The sequence below is a fragment of the Balaenoptera ricei genome, chromosome 12 (genome assembly GCF_028023285.1).
Source record: "Balaenoptera ricei isolate mBalRic1 chromosome 12, mBalRic1.hap2, whole genome shotgun sequence".
In the NCBI taxonomy this organism is placed as follows: domain Eukaryota; kingdom Metazoa; phylum Chordata; class Mammalia; order Artiodactyla; family Balaenopteridae; genus Balaenoptera; species Balaenoptera ricei.
The window spans coordinates 79,438,292-79,456,725 of NC_082650.1; the positions used below are offsets into that span (position 1 = coordinate 79,438,292).

Genomic DNA, 18,434 nt, shown 5'->3' on the forward strand with positions numbered 1-18,434 from the left:
AGCCCAAATCCCCTAGTGATGGACGAATGGGTTATTTCCAGTCCTTGTTCTTACAAATGGTGCTGTAATGAACAGTAACATTTTCTCAGACTTTTATCAGTGTATCTCTGAAATAGATTCCTAGAAGTAGACTATGAGCCAAACCATATTATTCCTAAGAGTTCTATCCCCTCCTTAAAGTGTGTAACTTCTTTTGGAAACCACACAAGCAACTGTGACAGAGATTGGTAGTTGTCAATATGTCTCTCCCATCACTGTGTAACAATAAAATTTTTAGTCTTTCGCCTAGTACCCAACTACTTTTTCAGCCTCCCTTGCGGCGAGGTGTGGCCCTGTGATTAAGTTCTGGCCAATGGGATGTAAGTAGATTTAATATGTGCAACTTCCAAGTCATTCTTTAAAGAGAAGATGACTCCCTTTCCCCTTCCACCTCCCTTTCCCCTTCCACTTCCCTTTCCCCTTCCATCTCCCTTTCCCCTTCCTGGTGGCTGGAATGTATATGTGATGTTGGGAGTGGAGCACCCATCTGGGACCATGTTGAAGACAATAGAGAAACCAGACAGAAGGTCCCTGGTACCCTGATGACTAAGGCACCACTGCACTGCCAACCAGGATGTTTATGTGAGAGAAAGATAAATTTCCATTGTACTTAAGGTCTTAGAATGGGTTTTATTGTTAGCCTAGTTTTTTGAAATTGGATAACTCATGACTATATCTATGTATTTAAGATACTATTCCATAAATAAAATGAGGACTTAAATGCATAGATTTTATAAACATTGCCTTAGACTACTTAAAAGTTAGCTTTTGTGGCCTTCCTTATACTTGACCATGTCGCATTTAGTTAAGATTACTGGATAATTAACCTAAATGAGCTATTATGTAATAAACACAACTCCCATTTTACAAGGAATTATCAGCATCGTGTTTGTAATATAAGAATACACATCTGTATTTATTACTCTGTGAATTTTCCCAACATGAACTTTAAAAAAAAAAATTTAAATGTAAAGGTTCACATCTTTAGTCCCCTCTGTTTTGACTATTCTCAAATGTATGCTAGAAATTCAAGACGAATGAATGTCGGAAAAAAAGTCAGTCTATTTGAACGGATGAAGAAAATGTGGTACATACACACAATGGAATATTACTCAGCCATAAAAAGGAACGAAATTGGGTCATTTGTAGAGACGTGGATGGCCCTAGAGACTGTTACACAGAGTGAAGTAAGGTCACAAAGAGAAAAAGCAAATAACGTACATTAACGCATATATGTGGAATCTAGAAAAATGATACAGATGAACCGGTTTGCAAGGCAGAAATAGAGACACAGATGTAGAGAACAAACGTATGGACACCAAGGGGGGAGGGGGGGGGCGTGGGATGAATTGGGAGATTGGGATTGACATATATACACTAATATGTATAAAATAGCTAACTAATGAGAACCTGCTGTATAGCACAGGGAACTCCACTTCACTGTACAGTAGAAACTAACACAACATTGTAAAACAACTATACCCCAATTAAAAAAAATAATAAAGTCAGTCTGTTAAGTTAGTGTTTATGGATACTACAAGTCTTCCTATTATTACCACTTAGAAATTATCAGGCTACTCTGATCTTTTAAAAGAATCTAAAGCATCTTCTTTTATTTATTGGACTCTGTCAATACAGAAATGTCTTCCACAAAGCACAATAATCCAGATTATTGAATCAAAATACGCCATTCCTTGTTACATCATTCCAAACAACTTTAATTTTGGAGTTTCCTCCACCAGTGCAAAGCAGATCTGAGAGATGAACAGACAGAGCTAGAGAAAAGGGGGCTGCACGTAGGCAGCAACTGAAGAATCAGCGTGAGAACATTCAGAGCCCCTGTTCACATCCCCGTCCTCACAAAAGAGCAGAAACCAAAATATGGTCAGCTGCAAGATACGGATTTCAACCAGAGGCCAAGGCTAAGAAAACTATGGGTTAAAAGCATCCTGAACTGTACATAAGAACCAAGAATTATAAAAAATAAATGGAGATAGTTATTGCTTTAGAACTGACATTATGCACTGGTTATCAAAAGTTAGTATGAGTCAGAAGCACCTGGAAGGCTGTGAAGACAGAACGAGCTGGGCCGTCCCCAGGGGTTCTGATTCAGTAGGTCTTGAACTGACTGAGGCCTGACAGCCTGCATTTCTCATAAGCTCCCACAGTGCTTCTGCTGCTGGCCCAGGGATCAAGCTTGAGAACCACCTGGAGAACACTCATATAAAGATTTCAGTGGCTAACTCTTTTCCAAGCCTACTTTCTTTGGCAGAGAAATTCTCCAGCTATGAAATAACTCTTTTTTAGTCTTTACTGGGACAAGAAAAGATTCAGTTAAGAATCCCTGAAATGACAAATAAACAATCACAGGGAAACTGCTGAAAAACTTTTGAGCCTCGATCCTCATCAGGGTCTTTCATAATCTCTCCCAGGGCCAAACCTACAACAAATTTCTCAAGCTCATTCTCTTAGCCGGAATCCTATAACATTAAACATTTCCCTCACCAATCCTGATATCAAAATCCATAGCAAAGTGAATATTACTTTTCTAAATGTTTCTTAGTCTCCATTTATTAAAAACTGGGGAAAAAAAAACTGTATTAATTGATTAGCTTGAATTGGTTGGCCTTACAAATATAATACTCATAGGGTATTCATAGTAATTAGAAATCAAATGGCTACTCAGTATATAACATTGGTGTTTTCCTTTTCACCTCAAGATTATAAATTCTTTTGTTATTTTTTATTCCATAATGGGATACAGATAACTATAGAGTTCCACAAAAATGTAGAGATTCAATTTAAAGTATGCTTAAATTAAGAACAACTGGAACTCTGATAAATTTCCAGCAGAAATGCAAAATGGCATAACCACTTAGTCTTCAGTACATTCTTACAACATTCAATCTACTCTGACACATCAATTCTATTCCTGGATGTTTATCGCCAAAAAAAAAAAAAAAAAGAAGGAAAGAAAGAAAGAAACAGTATGTTCACAAAAACACTTGTGTAAGAATGTCTCTAGAAGCCTTGTACAAAATAGGCAAAAACTGAAAACAATGATGATCATTTGTCCATCAACAGGGGAAGGGATAAACTGTGATATATTCATACAATGGAAATGTTACTCAGCAATGAAAAAGGAATAAACCACTGATACAAGCAACAACATGAATGAATCTCAAAACCATTAGGCTGAGCAAAAGAAGGCAAACACAAAAGTATAAGTAAGTCATACAGCACTGTATGACTTACTTATATGAGGGCCCAAAGCATATGCAACTAATCTGTGCTGAAAGCAATCAGAAAGTGGCTAAGTTTGGGGTAGGAAGAATGGATTGGCAGAGAAGAGGCAGGAAGGAGCTTCCTGGAGCCATGAAAGTTTTCCAGTCTTGTTTTACATAGTAGTTACATGGATGTAGAGGACTGTCAAATCTATCCAACTGAACACTTAAAATGTCTGCATATGTATTTAAATGTACGTAATTCACATCACAATAAAACAAAATGTTTTTAAGCCTAACTATTCGAGGAAAAGAATGGTTTGCCAAAGCAATGTTCCCTGAATTTGAAATAAAATACACTTTAGGCAGAATAAACTGTTTGATGTTTAAATGTCCATTACGGCTGATAAAGAAGCAATGATAGATGAGTGTTTACAGAATTATGATTCTGAGCTAGAAAGAGGGTGATCAAACATTTCAGTTTGCCTTAGACGCTCATGTTAGAAAACCAGTGTAGACCTGATGTTACAAAACTAATAGTGCCCCCTTCACTATCAAAGGAATCCTAATTTAGATGAAGACCTACAAGGACACTTTAGCTAAAAGGACATTTGATATTATTTAGTACAATGAGCTCATTCACCTTTTCCACTCAACCCACAACTACTTAACATCTACTATGTAGCCAAACACAATTCCTACTTTCTTGCTACCACTTCACATTGCTTCCCTGTTTCCAAAATTAAAATTTAAATAGCTAGATGGATTTTCTCTAAAGTTAACTTAAAATATACAGCTGAGGACAAACTAAATATAGAAGACATCAGAATTATTTTTTCTACAGGGAAATGTAAATCAAGCTTATGAAAGAAAAATTATAATTTTGAGCTATGCAAAACAAAATGTATAAAGATGTTCATAAATATAAAATAAAGGAAAAATTTACCTGCTGCCCTGTAAAGTATTTTAGGTTCAAAAAATATACAAGGATTTTTATCCTCTATGCATGACAAAAGAAGTCCCTTGGCCTGGAAAGGGCTTCTGGGTATAACCACCTGCAAAAACAGATTTTTTTTAAGACCAGTTCAGTGAAAATGAATCCCAGTAAACTCACATATAATGGTTGATATTTAAATAACCAATTGTTACTAATTAAATATAGAAATCTTGTATTTTTAGACTAATTACCATTTATCATAAAATTCACATATTGTCCAAAATGATCCCATTTGTTCCACAAATATTTATCAGATGCCCACCATATTCTGGTAATTAAGATACTGCTATTCTCTCAAGGAGTTAAACTTGCATATACATAAAAAATAAAAGGAAACCACAAAGAGCATTCATCAAAACAAAAAAGTAAATTTGTAAATATCTTCCTATATTTACTTACAAAGAAATCTTTTCTACTAATACCCTACTGCTACTTTTCAAAGGTATGCAACTCTCTTCTCCAATTTTAAGATCCCAAAATCTCCTCCTTTCCCATGAAAACTCTGGCCTTCATTTCCTAAGTGGAAAAATAATCCACTGAACTTTATGATCCAGGTAACATAATGTGCAGTTACTGCAAAGCTAAAAGAAAAGTGTGGACGCTGCACATTTCCAGTTGGGGAAAGGGCTCAGGACCTTCTTGAGAATGAGAGTGATAATGAGGAAGATGATGGTAATAACAGCAGGTAGCATACGTGTTAACTGTTGATTAATCCACTATGTGGATTAATTCATGCTCACAGCAACCCCATGAAGTAGCAATTATTATTTTCCCCAATTCACAAATAGAGACTGAGGCTTAAAGAGAGACAAGTAGCCTGTCCAAGGTTACCTCGATTGCTAAAGCAAGGATTCTTGCCTGTTCTGACTGACCAAGCTCTTAATTTCTACACCATTTTGCCTCAAATCACAAACTCTTGTCCAGTTTAATGATTGTTAAATAACTGCATAAAGATGTTACATAGGAAGAGTTATCATTAAAATAAACCTGAATTTATCACAAAGACTCAAATAAGATTCCTTGAAGCAAACTATATTTGGCTTTCAAAATCATTTTTATACCATTTTATTGAAGAATTTTTATTTAAAAAATAAAATAACACAAATCTCACTATTTTCCAAAAAGAGACTGTTAAATACATTGTTCATCATAGCACACAATGTCTTTATCTTATGTTCCTATTTTAGTTTTAATTCATCTGCTTTCTTCATGTGTTTATTTTTAGCCTTTTGTACTATATGTATATTCTCATTTGGGATAAAATAAAAGAGAAAGCATGGGGGGAGAGAGGTAGGGGTGAGAGAAAAGAACTGCTCTTAAAAATACTGGGTAACATCATAAACATTAAATGTGAATCAATCTTCAGCTCAAGCACAAAAATAACTGTTGCCTCAAATGTGGTTTTTGTCCCAACCTACCATTTCTAGCTTACATTGAAAAATTATGCAACCCCTACTTAACTACAAAATTTTACAACTTTGATCTGGTAGAAAAAACAATAAAACAGACACACTCACAAATGACTCATGTTATCAAAAACCAGACATAAAGCTCTGGGTAGACATATCTATGAGTTTTTATATTGATTCCCTGGAAAGCTCTTCAGAAAACAGAAAAGAAGATAATGTAAAAAATTGAGACATAAAATAAGCAAAATATATATATTTTTTTAATCAAAAGACCCAAGCTGTTGTGGAAGATCTAAGATTATTGTGGAAGGCTATAAAAGACAGATGCTTCAAAATTAATTGCTTGAGCAAGTATTACATTACCCTGGACTGGAAAACATACCTAGGTAACCAAGTCTTCTGTCAGTCTATTTAAAAGTAAGAAAGAGACTAAAAGCAAAATTTTATCCCTGTGACTTTGAGGTAAATATGCACTAAGCAGTAGATTTATTAAAATTACTCCAGAATCAACTGTTAAGTGAGAAAGCCCCATTAGAAAGAAACAGAGCTTTTTGCTCAAATGGAATTTGCAAGTAAGGCCTTTTTGCTGAACAAATCTGTGAAACTTGCCAAAGATTGATAGGAATGTATATCTTACTTTGTCAGTTTCATTTTTCATGTCTTGGTAATATATGTTATTTTGATAAATAAAGATGATTTCTATCGCAAAAAAAAAAAACAAAAAGAAAGAAGGAGAGCTTTGAAAGAGATGGAAGAGAAACTATGTTCTCGGTCTTATTATTTGAAGTCTATGAAATTCACAGCAGGGTCAAGCCAGCGCTGCTTCAAGGAAAATATTCTGTAAACCTGGGTGTTGGGTGCTTAATCTAAACGAAATAAAAGCTCTCTTTCTTAAAAACAATTAAGTTCACATAAATTCCAAAAATCCTGATTGCTTTTCTCTAGATAGCCATATTAGTTAATATTAATTGAATGAACCAAAACGGAAACATCAAATGGAGAGCAAATAAAGTACATAAGTGAGAATACCTTGATTCCTGGGCAGTGGGCAAAAAAAGCTTCAGGACTCTGGGAATGATAGAGGGCCCCATGGCCGACACAGCCCCAAGGGGACCGGATGGTGAGGCTTCCACAATTAAAAAGATCCCCAGAGCGATAGCGATACTTGGCGGCTTCATTAACAATCTGAGGGGGAAAGAGAGAAGGGACATGTCATGATGAGTCATTTTTTTCCCATCCATTTTTATAAGCCATTTTATTTGATCTTTAAATATATGTCCATAACAAAATAGCTCAAAGGTAACAAAAAGTTCCTAAGATAGGGGGTGGGAGAGTGGAGGTAATTCTTTAACACTTCACGGACTTCCCTTAGAAAGGCTCGATTATGGTAAAATGCAATCTTCTTACCTGATCAAAAGCAGGGAAAATATAATCTGCAAACTGAATTTCTGCAATGGCGGTAGCACCAGTGACTGCAATTCCAATTCCAAATCCAACAATTCCTTGTTCACACAATGGGGTATTAAAAACTCTATCTTTACCTACAAAAGAAATGAAAGTCATCTTAATGTGACAAATGAGAGTAATGTAATGTACAAAACAACCGAAAATTCACTGAGTTAATAATGGTGAGATAAAAGAAAAAAGCATAGAACACGTGGATGAAACAGAAAAGAAATAGTATGATGGTTGGTTTCAATGCAAACGTAGTAATTATATTAACTCTAAGTAACCTAAATATCCTAATTAAAAGAAAGATTGTCACACTGGGATACAAGAAAGCAAAACCTAACTACTTAAAAAAACAAACAAACACTCAAACGATAAAGAGAAATGTAAAGAAAGAAAAAGAAGGAAAAAACACACAATGGAAAACCTAACCAAAAGAAGTTGATCTCACTACGTTAATAGCAGACAAAGTAGACTTTAAGGGAAAAGGCATTACCAGAGATACAGAGGGAAAATTCATACTGTTAAAGGGTTCAATTCATAAGGAGCACATAATTCCAAATTTATAGTCATCTAATAACACAAGCTCCAAATAAATAGAAAAAATTAACAGAATTAAAAGGATAAATAGATAAAATTCCCAATATAGTAGGAGATTTTCATGTACCAGTCTCACTGACAGAAAAAGCACACCAAAATAAAAAGGTAAAAACTATTGAACATTTGAACATGATTAACAAACATAACCTAATTGACATACTACACCCAAGAGCTAAGAATACAAATTATTTTCAAGTAAACAGAGAACACTGACACTAACTAACCACAGAGTGGGCTATATATCCAATCAATAACTTCCAAAGGATTAAAATCCTACAGAGTGTATTCTCAGACCATGGTGGAATTAAGCTAGAAATCAATAGTAAAGTTTTAAAAAAATATATGCACCCCCATGTTCACTGCAGCATTATTTACAACAGCCAAGATATGGAAGCAACTTGAGTGTCCATCAATGGATGAATGGATAAAGAAGATGTGATAGATAGATAGACAGATAGACACACATACACACACACACACACACACACACACACACACAATGGAATATTACTCAGCCATAACAAAGAATGAAATCTTGCCATTTGCAACAACATGGATGGACCTAAAGGGTATTATGCTAAGTGAAATAAGTCAGACAGAGAAAGACAAACACCGTGTGATCTTACTCATATGTATAATCTGAAAAAAAAAAAAAGAAATAAAACCAAAACACCAGGCTCATAGGTACAGAGAACAGGTTGGTGGTTGCCAGAAGTGGGGTGGAGGGTTGGGGAATGGGTGAAGGTGGTCAAAAGCTACAAACTTCCAGTTACAAAACAAATAAGTCATGTAATGTACAGCACGGTGGCTATGGTTAATAATACTGTATTGCATAGTTGAAAGTTTCTAAGACAGTAGATCTTAAAAGTTCTCATCACAAGAAAAAATTTTTTAACTATGTGAGGTGACAGAGGTTAACTACACTTATTGTGGTGATCATTTCACAAAGTATACAAATACCAACTTATGTTGTATACCTAAAACTAATATGTCAGTTATGCCTCAAAAAAAAATTTTTTAAGCCTTGTGTTAGAAAAAAAAATTTAAATATACATCTAAATAACCCATGTCTCAGAGAAGAAATTATAAGGGAAATTAGAAAGTATTTTGAACTGAATGATAATGAAGAAACTATGTGTCACAACTTACTGAAGTTCCCATTTCGGTAATGGCAGAGTAGCTTTTGTCATACTAGCCCTCCCACATCTAATGATTACAAATCTGGACAGAATATAACAAACAACTACTTAAAGGTGTCAGAGAACCAAAAAGCAGGTCTGAACAGAAGGAGACTTGACCCTTGAAAGAAGGAGACTTGACCCTTGACCCACATGCAGGACGGGCCCCACCTTTATCAGGCTTGTTCCCAGGGGGGACTCCCCAGGCTGACATGCGACAGCTAGAACTCAGACACACAGACTCGGTCCTGTTGACCTGAGGTGTCAGGGAATGGAGTCTGGGGCTGCCAGTGGCTGGAACCTGAGACACTCAGTCCCTCAAAACAGGGCACTCCATGGGGGCACCCCAAAATCTGTGCATGCACTCTGCTCAAACCCTCGGCTGACCCCGTGCCTGCCGCAGATGACAAGAGTTGGGACCCACCAGGCTGATCAGAAATGTCAGCGGTACCCACTAAAGACTTTTAGACACTCTTCCAATGAAAGCATCTTGATAAACACCTTAGGTTTTCCATTCATCCGCAGGATACGTTATTAGCATACAACTCTACTCTCACCTGAAATTTTACCACCTCTCAGCCAGCATCAGTATTTCATGAAAAATTCTCATTTCAGAGAGTTGGATGGACACAAGCAGTGGCCACAGTCTGGCCAGGGGATGAAAAGTCTGGGGACCAATCGGGCTTCGTGTTTCATTTCCATAATCCAAGGATACCAGTTCTTCCTGTTGCACAGAACTCACTTTCAGCTCAATCATTCCTTTGACCATGAACCGCAAATGAGGTGAGTGCTGGGAAATGCCAACTAGACATATCCTGCAGTTTGTCATCATGGTCTGGGACTGTCTTCTGAAATTGTGACCTCCATCCCTCATCAGTTTCCTATCTGACTGCAAGTAGCTTGATAACTGCTGAAGATCTACACTTCCATTAGACCAAGAACAATTCACTGGTAGAAGATGAACACAGATTCCAGCTGCCACCTGTGGAATCCACATCTCTGAATACCGGAAGCACCGTAAACAGATGAGCAGGGTTCCTATCTCTTCTTTGCTACATCAAGTGCCCGGATTCAGATATTTTTCATCTCAATAAACATAGCCCTTTTTGCTGCTAGAAGTCAAAAGTTGAGTTTCTCAGAACTCTTACTCCAAAACAGTTTGAGGAAACTGTTTAACAGCTCTCGCCAACAAGTTTCTATGCTCTAACAGAAACTGCTTCAACATGAACTAAATAATAAAAATCTGTTTCTTAAAAAAAAAAAAAAAAAATATATATATATATATATATATATATATATATATATATATATATATAAAGAAGAAAAGCAAGTATAAAATTTTTAAAAATCTGTTTCTATTTTCTCCCAAACAGGTCAGGATTGAGGGTAAGAGTACAAATAAAATGCACAATACTGATAACTTCCTTTACTTTAGAATGCAATTAACCTAACATAAAGTTCATACACATAGTATCCCAATGGGTGGATTAATACATACAGGGATTGCGCTGTGAGTTAAGACAGATCTGGGTTTAAGTGCTATCACCACAAGTTACTAAACTCCCTATGGCTCAGTTTCATATCTGTAACAGACCAATCATGATACTGAAAAGACAAAAATAATTCATACATGTATTCAAATGTTTACAAAGTACCTAATATTGTCTAGATGCTATTCTAGATGCAGAGGATACAGCAGCAAAGAAAACCAAAAAAAATCCTATCCTCATGGAACTTAGATTCTGGTCGGGGAAAACAGACAATAAAAACAAAATAAATGAGTAAAATACATAGCGTGTTAGATGATGACAAGAGCTGCAGAGAACAGTAAAGCAGGGAGTAAGTGATCAGGGGAGAGGAAGTGGAACTCCTGTGGTTTTAAACAGGGAGATAGGGGAGGCACCACTGACAGGTGACATTTAAAGGAAGAGTTGAAGGAAGTGAGGAAATGTACTGTGAGTACATCCCAGGGCATCAGTGTTCTGGACAGAGGGACCAGCAAGTGCAAAAGTCCTGGGGTATAAATATGTTTAGCACTTCAGAGGAAAGGTACGAAGACCAGAGTGCCTGGTATGGAGTAAGAGAAATAGTGGTAAGAGAAGAAGCTGAAGAGTTAAAAGGATGGGCTGGGGCAGTGGCACAGGTCAGATGGGGCCTCGGGGTGGGGGGAGGGTCACTGTAAACAGTCTGAGTTTGACTGTGAGAATGAGTGAGTCAGTAAGTAGGTGAGTGAGACAGGAAGCCAAGGAGCAAAGTCACGCCATCCTCCAAGTTGCATTTCAGCAGGATCCCTGGTATTTGGGCTGGTATTTGGTGAACAGCCTGTAAATAGGCGAATGTGGACACAGCAAGACTGATGATAGGCTGCTGCAATCATCCCAGCAAGAGATGATAATATGGAACGGCAGGAAAGGTGTGAGTCTCCAGGTATAGTCTAAAGATAGAGCATCAGAAGGATTTACTGAGGAAAGGGACGTGCAGTATGAGTCAGAGAAACGCTAAGGATGATTCAGTGGCTTTTGGCTTGAGTAGCCTGAGGAGAGAGCTACCACTGCCCAAGGAAGGGAAAACGAGGAAGCAGCATGTTGGGATGAGAAACCAGGAGCCCGGTTGTGGAGATGTTACGTTTGAGATGCCTTCAGACATTAAGGTAAAGCCACTCATTAGACTGTTGGATATATGAGTTGAAAGTCTTCAGCATGAAGATTGCATTAAAAAAAACATGTGATTGGATGAGATTCCCAAGCACATTTAAATGAGTACCTAGAGAAAGGAGAGACCCAGTGTTAAAAAGACATGAAAAATAATGAGCAAAGTTGAGAACGAAAAAAAGCCAGAGTTTGGAGGAGAAATAGTAGAACGTGCTGGCCTAGAAGTCAAATGAAGCAAGTGATTCTAAGACCAGCCTGTGCCAGTTGAAAGTGAGATGAGGGCTGAGGAATTTCTAACTGGTGACCCAGACATAACAGTGTCTGCCACGCGGGAGGGAGGGAGAAAACAAATGCCTAATTCAAGAGGGATGGGAGAAGAGAAATTGGAGACAAGAAATAATGACAATTACTTGGAGAAATTTTGCTGTAAAGGAAAGAAGAGAAAAGGAACAACAACGAGCTGGAGAGAGGAATATGGAATCAATAGAGGGATTATTTTAAGATGGAAGAAATAACAGGATATTTGAAGGCTGACAGAAATGATCAATAGAGAGGGGGACATTGATGGTTGAGAAGATTAATGAAATGGAGAGAAGGAAGAACGATGTGTTTGAAGGTGACAGAGGCAGGGGTCTGGTGTGGAGAGGTGACAAGAACCCTGACGTTCATTCAGAGTGCAGGAGGAAAGCATTTGCGGGCACTGATGCTGGTACACAGACAGATGCAATGGCAAGAGCCTGCCGAAGTTCTATGTTCGCTGCATCTATCTTCTTAGTAAAATGTGAAACTAGATTATTAGCTAAGGGTAAGGACAGGGGAGGCAGTGTTGAGAAAAGAGTGTATGAAATAGTCATCTGGGAAAATGGAAGAGTGAATGAAGCAGGAACATGCAGCACGAGTGGGCTGTGGAGATCACTAGCCTTGAACGGAAAGCGAGGTCAGCTGGCAAGATGACATGTTTTGTTCCAGCAATATTCAGCCCAGGATTTAGGATTTAGACAGAGATGCATTTAACTAGCATTGGATTTTGCCAAGCAAATCATGGCATGGAATTTAAACTGGGTATAAAGAGAAGAAAAGTCATCAGGGGAGTAAGAGTCAGGGACAGGGTGGTGGGATTCGTGGATTTTAAGAATCAATAAGGGGCTTCCCTGGTGGCGCAGTGGTTAAGAATCCAAGGGACACGGGTTCGAGCCCTGGCCCAGGAAGACGCCACATGCCGCGGAGCAAATAAGCCCATGCGCCACAACTACTGAGCCTGCGCTCTAGAGCCCGTGAGCCACAACTACTGAGACCACGTGCCACAACTACTGAAGCCTGCATGCCTAGAGCCCGTGCTCTGCAACAAGAGAAGCCACGACAGTGAGAAGCCTGCGCACCGCAACAAACAGTAGCCCCCGCTCACTGCAACTAGAGAAAGCCCGTGCGCAGCAACGAAGACCCAACACAGCCAAAAACAAATAAATAAATAAATAAAATTTATTAAAAAAAAAAAAAGAATCAATAAGGTCAAAGGACTGTTGGAGTCAAAGCACTGGAGGCAGTGAGCCGGGGAGGTTCAAGGTAGACATCAGAGCTGGGGAGGCTTCCAATTGAGATGATGGTGGGACTGCAGTTACTAAAAGTTCTTCAATGACCAACAGCCTTGACTGGGTCAGAAAAGAATAAATAATAACCTGAATTACTTCTTTCTGAATTTAAGACAACTGAGTAAGATTAACATTTCAGATAAACTTATGGTTATTGATAATACAGATAATAAGAATAGGAGATATTCATTTGCAGCAACATGGATGGACCTAGAGATTATCATACTAAGTGAAGTCAGAAAGAGAAAAACAAATATCATATGATATCACTTGTATGTGGAATCTAAACCAAGACACAAATGAACTTAACTACAAAACAGAAACAGACTCACAGACATAGAGAACAGACTTGTGGTTGCCAAGTGGGGGTAGGGGGAGGGTTGGATTCAGAATTTGGGGTTAGCAGATGCAAACTATTATATAGAGACTGGATAAACAACAAGGTCCTACTGTATAGCACAGGGAGCTATATTCAATATCCTGTAATAAACCATAATGGAAAAGAATATGAAAAAGAATATATATATATGTGTGTAACTGAATCACTTTGACGTACACTAGAAACCAACACAACTTTGTAAATCAACTATACTTCAATTTAAAAAATAAAAAAATTAAAAAAATAAAAGATATTCATACAACATGCCACTTTCTTATATTTTGGTACCTTTCCTTAAGTTTTGGGCTAATATCTTTGTGTAACTCCATGATCCCCTGAGTCAATAAAAACATGTGTAGAATGCACAAGTGTAGGTGGTTGATCATTTAAATAACTGACTCCAACTTCTCATTTGTTAAAGATTAAGTATAAAGTCATACCACCACTTTCTAGCAGTTTTTCTTCTGTGAAGGGAACGTGATAAGAAGTTTGACACCACTGGCAGCGTACTGTCTGTTAAAGACATCATCCACTAAATGATGCCAAACGTCACCAGCAGTTGACGTCTCTGGCCAAAGAATCACAGATGGGCAAACTGAGTCCACCAGTGAACCCCGTTCCCTATGACAACATCTAGGCCACACCTGTGGACCAGAAACAGTGAAAAGAGTGCAAAGAAACAACACTTAGGAAAAAGCGGCAGTGTGGTTTAAGGTGACAACAAATAAGAAAATTGAAGATCTCAGTATCTTCAATGCCTACACATTTTTTGGAACGCATAACTAGTTTTAAATTAGAGTTTTCCTTGTGAATAAAGTGGTCCTGTAAGTTATTAAATCCACCTGGGGTAAAATTAAATTTTTCCCAATAAAAATTTCTGAAAAGGCAGCTCTAAAACTGCCCATTTCTATCTAAGGAACTAGGATTTCCTTAGGACACAAATCTGAATAGGTCAGAACATCCTTCCAGAAAAAAGATCAACTCCATCAGAGAAAGCACTCAAGTCCCAGATTCCTTGAGCAGAAAGATAAACAAGGACATAAACATTTGTGACTAAGATACAAAACACAGGAAATAAATGTCATTATAGACACAATTTTAACAAGGCAGGTAATATATCCCAGTAATTTTAGTCACATACTGTCTGGAATATGTTGTGATATAAAGTTTGCTGGTGAAGAATTTAATAAAGATGAAAAGCATTTGTTTGAGGGTCAAATAAAGCAAAAATACAAAGTTAATCCAGATCACTTCTAGTCTTAAAATAAGAGGTAGAAAAGAACAGAACATTGCATTCATTAGATAAACAGGCCAGATAGACATTTAGAAGATAAATATGCAAATAAATGTTTCTAAACACACTAGGTAAGACAAGCATACAAGTTATCTTCCAAACTGAAATATGTCTGGGAGTATTGGGATACCAAAAATAATGAACAGATGTTAACTGATCAACAGGCATAACTGAGCAGTCCCAGGAAAACAGGATTGTCCTCAGTAAACCAAGACTTATTATTGGAGGTAAGGAATATTAATACTTAGGTGGAAAGTATATAAAGTGTATAAAGTAATAGGGGAAATATAAACCACCTAGGCCATAACTAATCTGCCATATGTTAGCATACTAAATTTGGCTACTCATGACCCAAAACTAGTAAAACGAAAAAGTGAGTTGAATAGGCACTCCTACCATCAAGGTAGCGGTCATGGTCTCCTGCCTGGGGTGGGCACTCTGACGCATGCAGCCCAGCTCCCCGGTCCATGAAGAACTTGCAGCCCCGGTTGCTGGGAGTGCTGTCAGCCTCAACTACACTGACCTCCAAGCTCAGGGTCATGCTTGGTGGCCAACATCCAACGATTGATCAGCGTTGAGAGTATAAAGGCCTGGGGTCATTGCAGCCCACCTACGGACAACTCAAAAGGGTCATTACGACTCCAGACACCCCACAGGTTGGCCAAGGCCATCCTTGGACCTGCATCACTCTGGACAGTCTGATTAATTAATCCTGTAAATTAACAGTAAAATGGGAACATAGATGATTAATAATCAGCCCCCATCTTCTGATTAATCCTGCTTTCCCTGGAAAGCAGCACTATATTTATGGTTCCAGAAGATGCCAGGTTCCAAGGCCTCCAGATTTAGTAAGTGTACCTCTACTTACAATGATCTTACAGTAACATTCTCCAAACTGTAGCCTCCAGGCAACAAGAGCTAGAAAGTGCTATTTGTGAGTTTTGTTCTATAGATTCTACATTTATTATTCTGAATACTCCTAGCAAAGAGATCTGGGTTATTAAAATAGATAAGACAGAAAAATTAAAGAGGATAAAAATCAACCAGGAGCAAATGTGCTTAGTAAATGTTTATTGAATGAATGGATAGATGAAATGCAGGAGGTCCCACTGTAACCAATGAGTCTACCACTCTAGGTGCAGAACCAACAATGTCCAGATCCAGCAAAGCCCAAATCAGTTCCGAGGATTCAATGACCGGATTAGAATTTGTGAGCTCCTCTACTGAGAATGCAGACGACATCTCACTCGTCTTTGAACACTCAATAGTACCTAGCACAGTGCCTTGAATTTAGTAGTCATTCAATAGTTTTACTTGAATGAACAGGCTTAAAAGGCCCATCAAGCTTGGGCTGAAAAAGCACTTAGTCTATGACAATCAGGATGTAGTAATGTCCCACAATGTTTGAGTCCCAAGTGCTCAAAACATATAGATATGACAGCAAGGCAGATAGTAGTTTACCTGAAAATGTAGTAATACATACATGACATTTTGCATTTAAATAATGGGAAAATGTGACAGAGAAGAGAGAGCATAGACTCACCCAGGCATACAGAGGAGAACTATCTTCAATCATCTCTAGTACCTTAAATAGTCCTTGACATACAACATTTTAAAAATATCTGTTCAACAGATGAATGGATGAGAAAAACGAATGACCAAAATAACATTAAAATAAGAAATGATGGCCAAAATCAGGGGAAATTATAAAATCATCTAATAGAAACTGAAATAGGAAACATCTGGTTGGGGTTAGCCACTATAATTATGATACAATAATGTTCAATATCATAGACCAGGACTTCTCAAACCAAGTATTAGATGGACAACTTTTAAAGGAAAAATATACTCTGCATTCCTAATGTCAACTTAAATCAATTATAATATATTTTAATTTATACAAAATTAAACTCAGCATTTATTACCCTGATAAAAAGATAAAGGCAAAGCAAACTTTTAAATACAAAGAAAAAAAACACTGCATAACCAATTAAATTCAAGTTAACAGCAAAAATGGAGTATAAGAAATAATGGTTTTCTGCTGTAGCAATGTAGCTTCAGATAGGATTCTATCTATAATCCTTCTGATTTTTTTTAATTAATCATTCTAATGAAAAAAATGCCTTTTCACTTAAATTCACTGTACAAAATAGTACACGTAACCTCATGGCCTTCTTTGACAATTGAGGATAATCAGACCTCATACTAAAAAAAATACCCAAGGCATTCCTTGAATGCTAATTTTAAGGAAGTTACATCCAGATAAAGTTGGTATCACAGCCATGTTGAAATCCTCATTAAATGCGTATCTATTCAATTATTGCTGGAATCAGGTATAGAAAATTCTTCAGTGTGTACTTACTGATATACTGAATATTAATGAATGGTTGAAAGGTAAATGGAATCTATTAAATTCATCTGTCTGTAACTTGAACATGTTATTGCTATAATGCTGGTTCCCCTGGGTATGGCATACAGGGATGCTATTAAAACAGTTTGTTATTTGAATTTCAGTGAATGCTTCATAGACTTCAGACACTGTGAAGTAGCTGGCCTTCACGTAGCACAAACACCAATTTATCACATGGCAATATTTGATTACATGGCAAGTGATCCAGATGATATGCTTATATTATGTTTTTAAGATTATCACTGATATTAAAACCCTCAAATTTTAAATCTCACTGAAAACGTGAAAACTCCCAGAATAGTTAGCTAACACAAGTTAGAGAAAAAATATCCTAGGAAGCGACTTCCCTAGTGGTCCAGTGGTAAAGAATCTACCTTACGGTGCAGGGGACGCGGGTTCGATCCCTGGTCAGGCAACTAAGATCCCACATGCCGTGGGGCGGCTGGGCCCGTGTGCCACGACTACTGAGTTTGCACGCCTCAACTAGAGCCCGCCTGCTGCAAACTACACGCTCTGGAACCCACGCACCACAACTGCAGAGGCCATGTGCCCTGAAGCCTGTGCACCACAACTAGAGAGAGAAAACCCACATGCTGCAACTAGAGAGAAGCCCGCACACCACAACGAAGAGCCAGCGTGCCTCAGCAAAGATCCCCCATGTGCCGCAACTAAGACCTGATGCAGTCAAAAATAAAAATAAAATAGACAAATAAATAATAAAAAAATCTTTAAAAAAAAGTCTTAGGAAAATATCAAATAAAATAATTCCACTGTTCAACTTTAGAAGAAAAATTCTGCTTAGGAATACATTGAAAAAAAATGGTTTTTAAAATAAATTACCCAAGGAGAGTACAGCAATTGTTTAAAAGCACTATCATTAGAAAAAAACTTATCATGGGGTAAATTAATCTTTAATTTAGAAATCTTCATTTAAATGGAAGGGCATATAGGAACACTCTTATTATCTACTGGAGGAAAAAAGTTCAAAGTTATACCTATAAGGAATTCCACAGGGGGAAAATATGTTCTTTAAATCAAAAGCGAAAACTAGGTAGAGAATCTGTGAAATAACTTAAGGATCATGTAAAAATTATGGTTGGGTATGAAAGGATAGCAAGCAGAAAAACAAATTACAAAAGCACAAAATCCTAGTACTATTGAAGATCTTCCCACCAGCCCCACATCTTCAAATAAGGAAACTGAGCTTTGATTTAA

The 18,434-nt window shown here is 37.4% G+C and overlaps 1 protein-coding gene across 1 annotated transcript in view; it reads right to left on the minus strand.

Moving 5' to 3' along the window:
• Positions 1-18,434, minus strand: part of BCKDHB (branched chain keto acid dehydrogenase E1 subunit beta) — a 235,886-nt gene that overhangs the window by 179,364 nt on the left and 38,088 nt on the right. Inside the window, exons 4-6 of the mRNA XM_059941750.1 lie at positions 7,077-7,210; positions 6,699-6,854; positions 4,210-4,318 (exon numbers count right to left, since the gene is read on the minus strand). Coding sequence (XP_059797733.1) covers positions 4,210-4,318; positions 6,699-6,854; positions 7,077-7,210 — 399 coding nt within the window. The remainder of the gene's footprint in view (positions 1-4,209; positions 4,319-6,698; positions 6,855-7,076; positions 7,211-18,434) is intronic.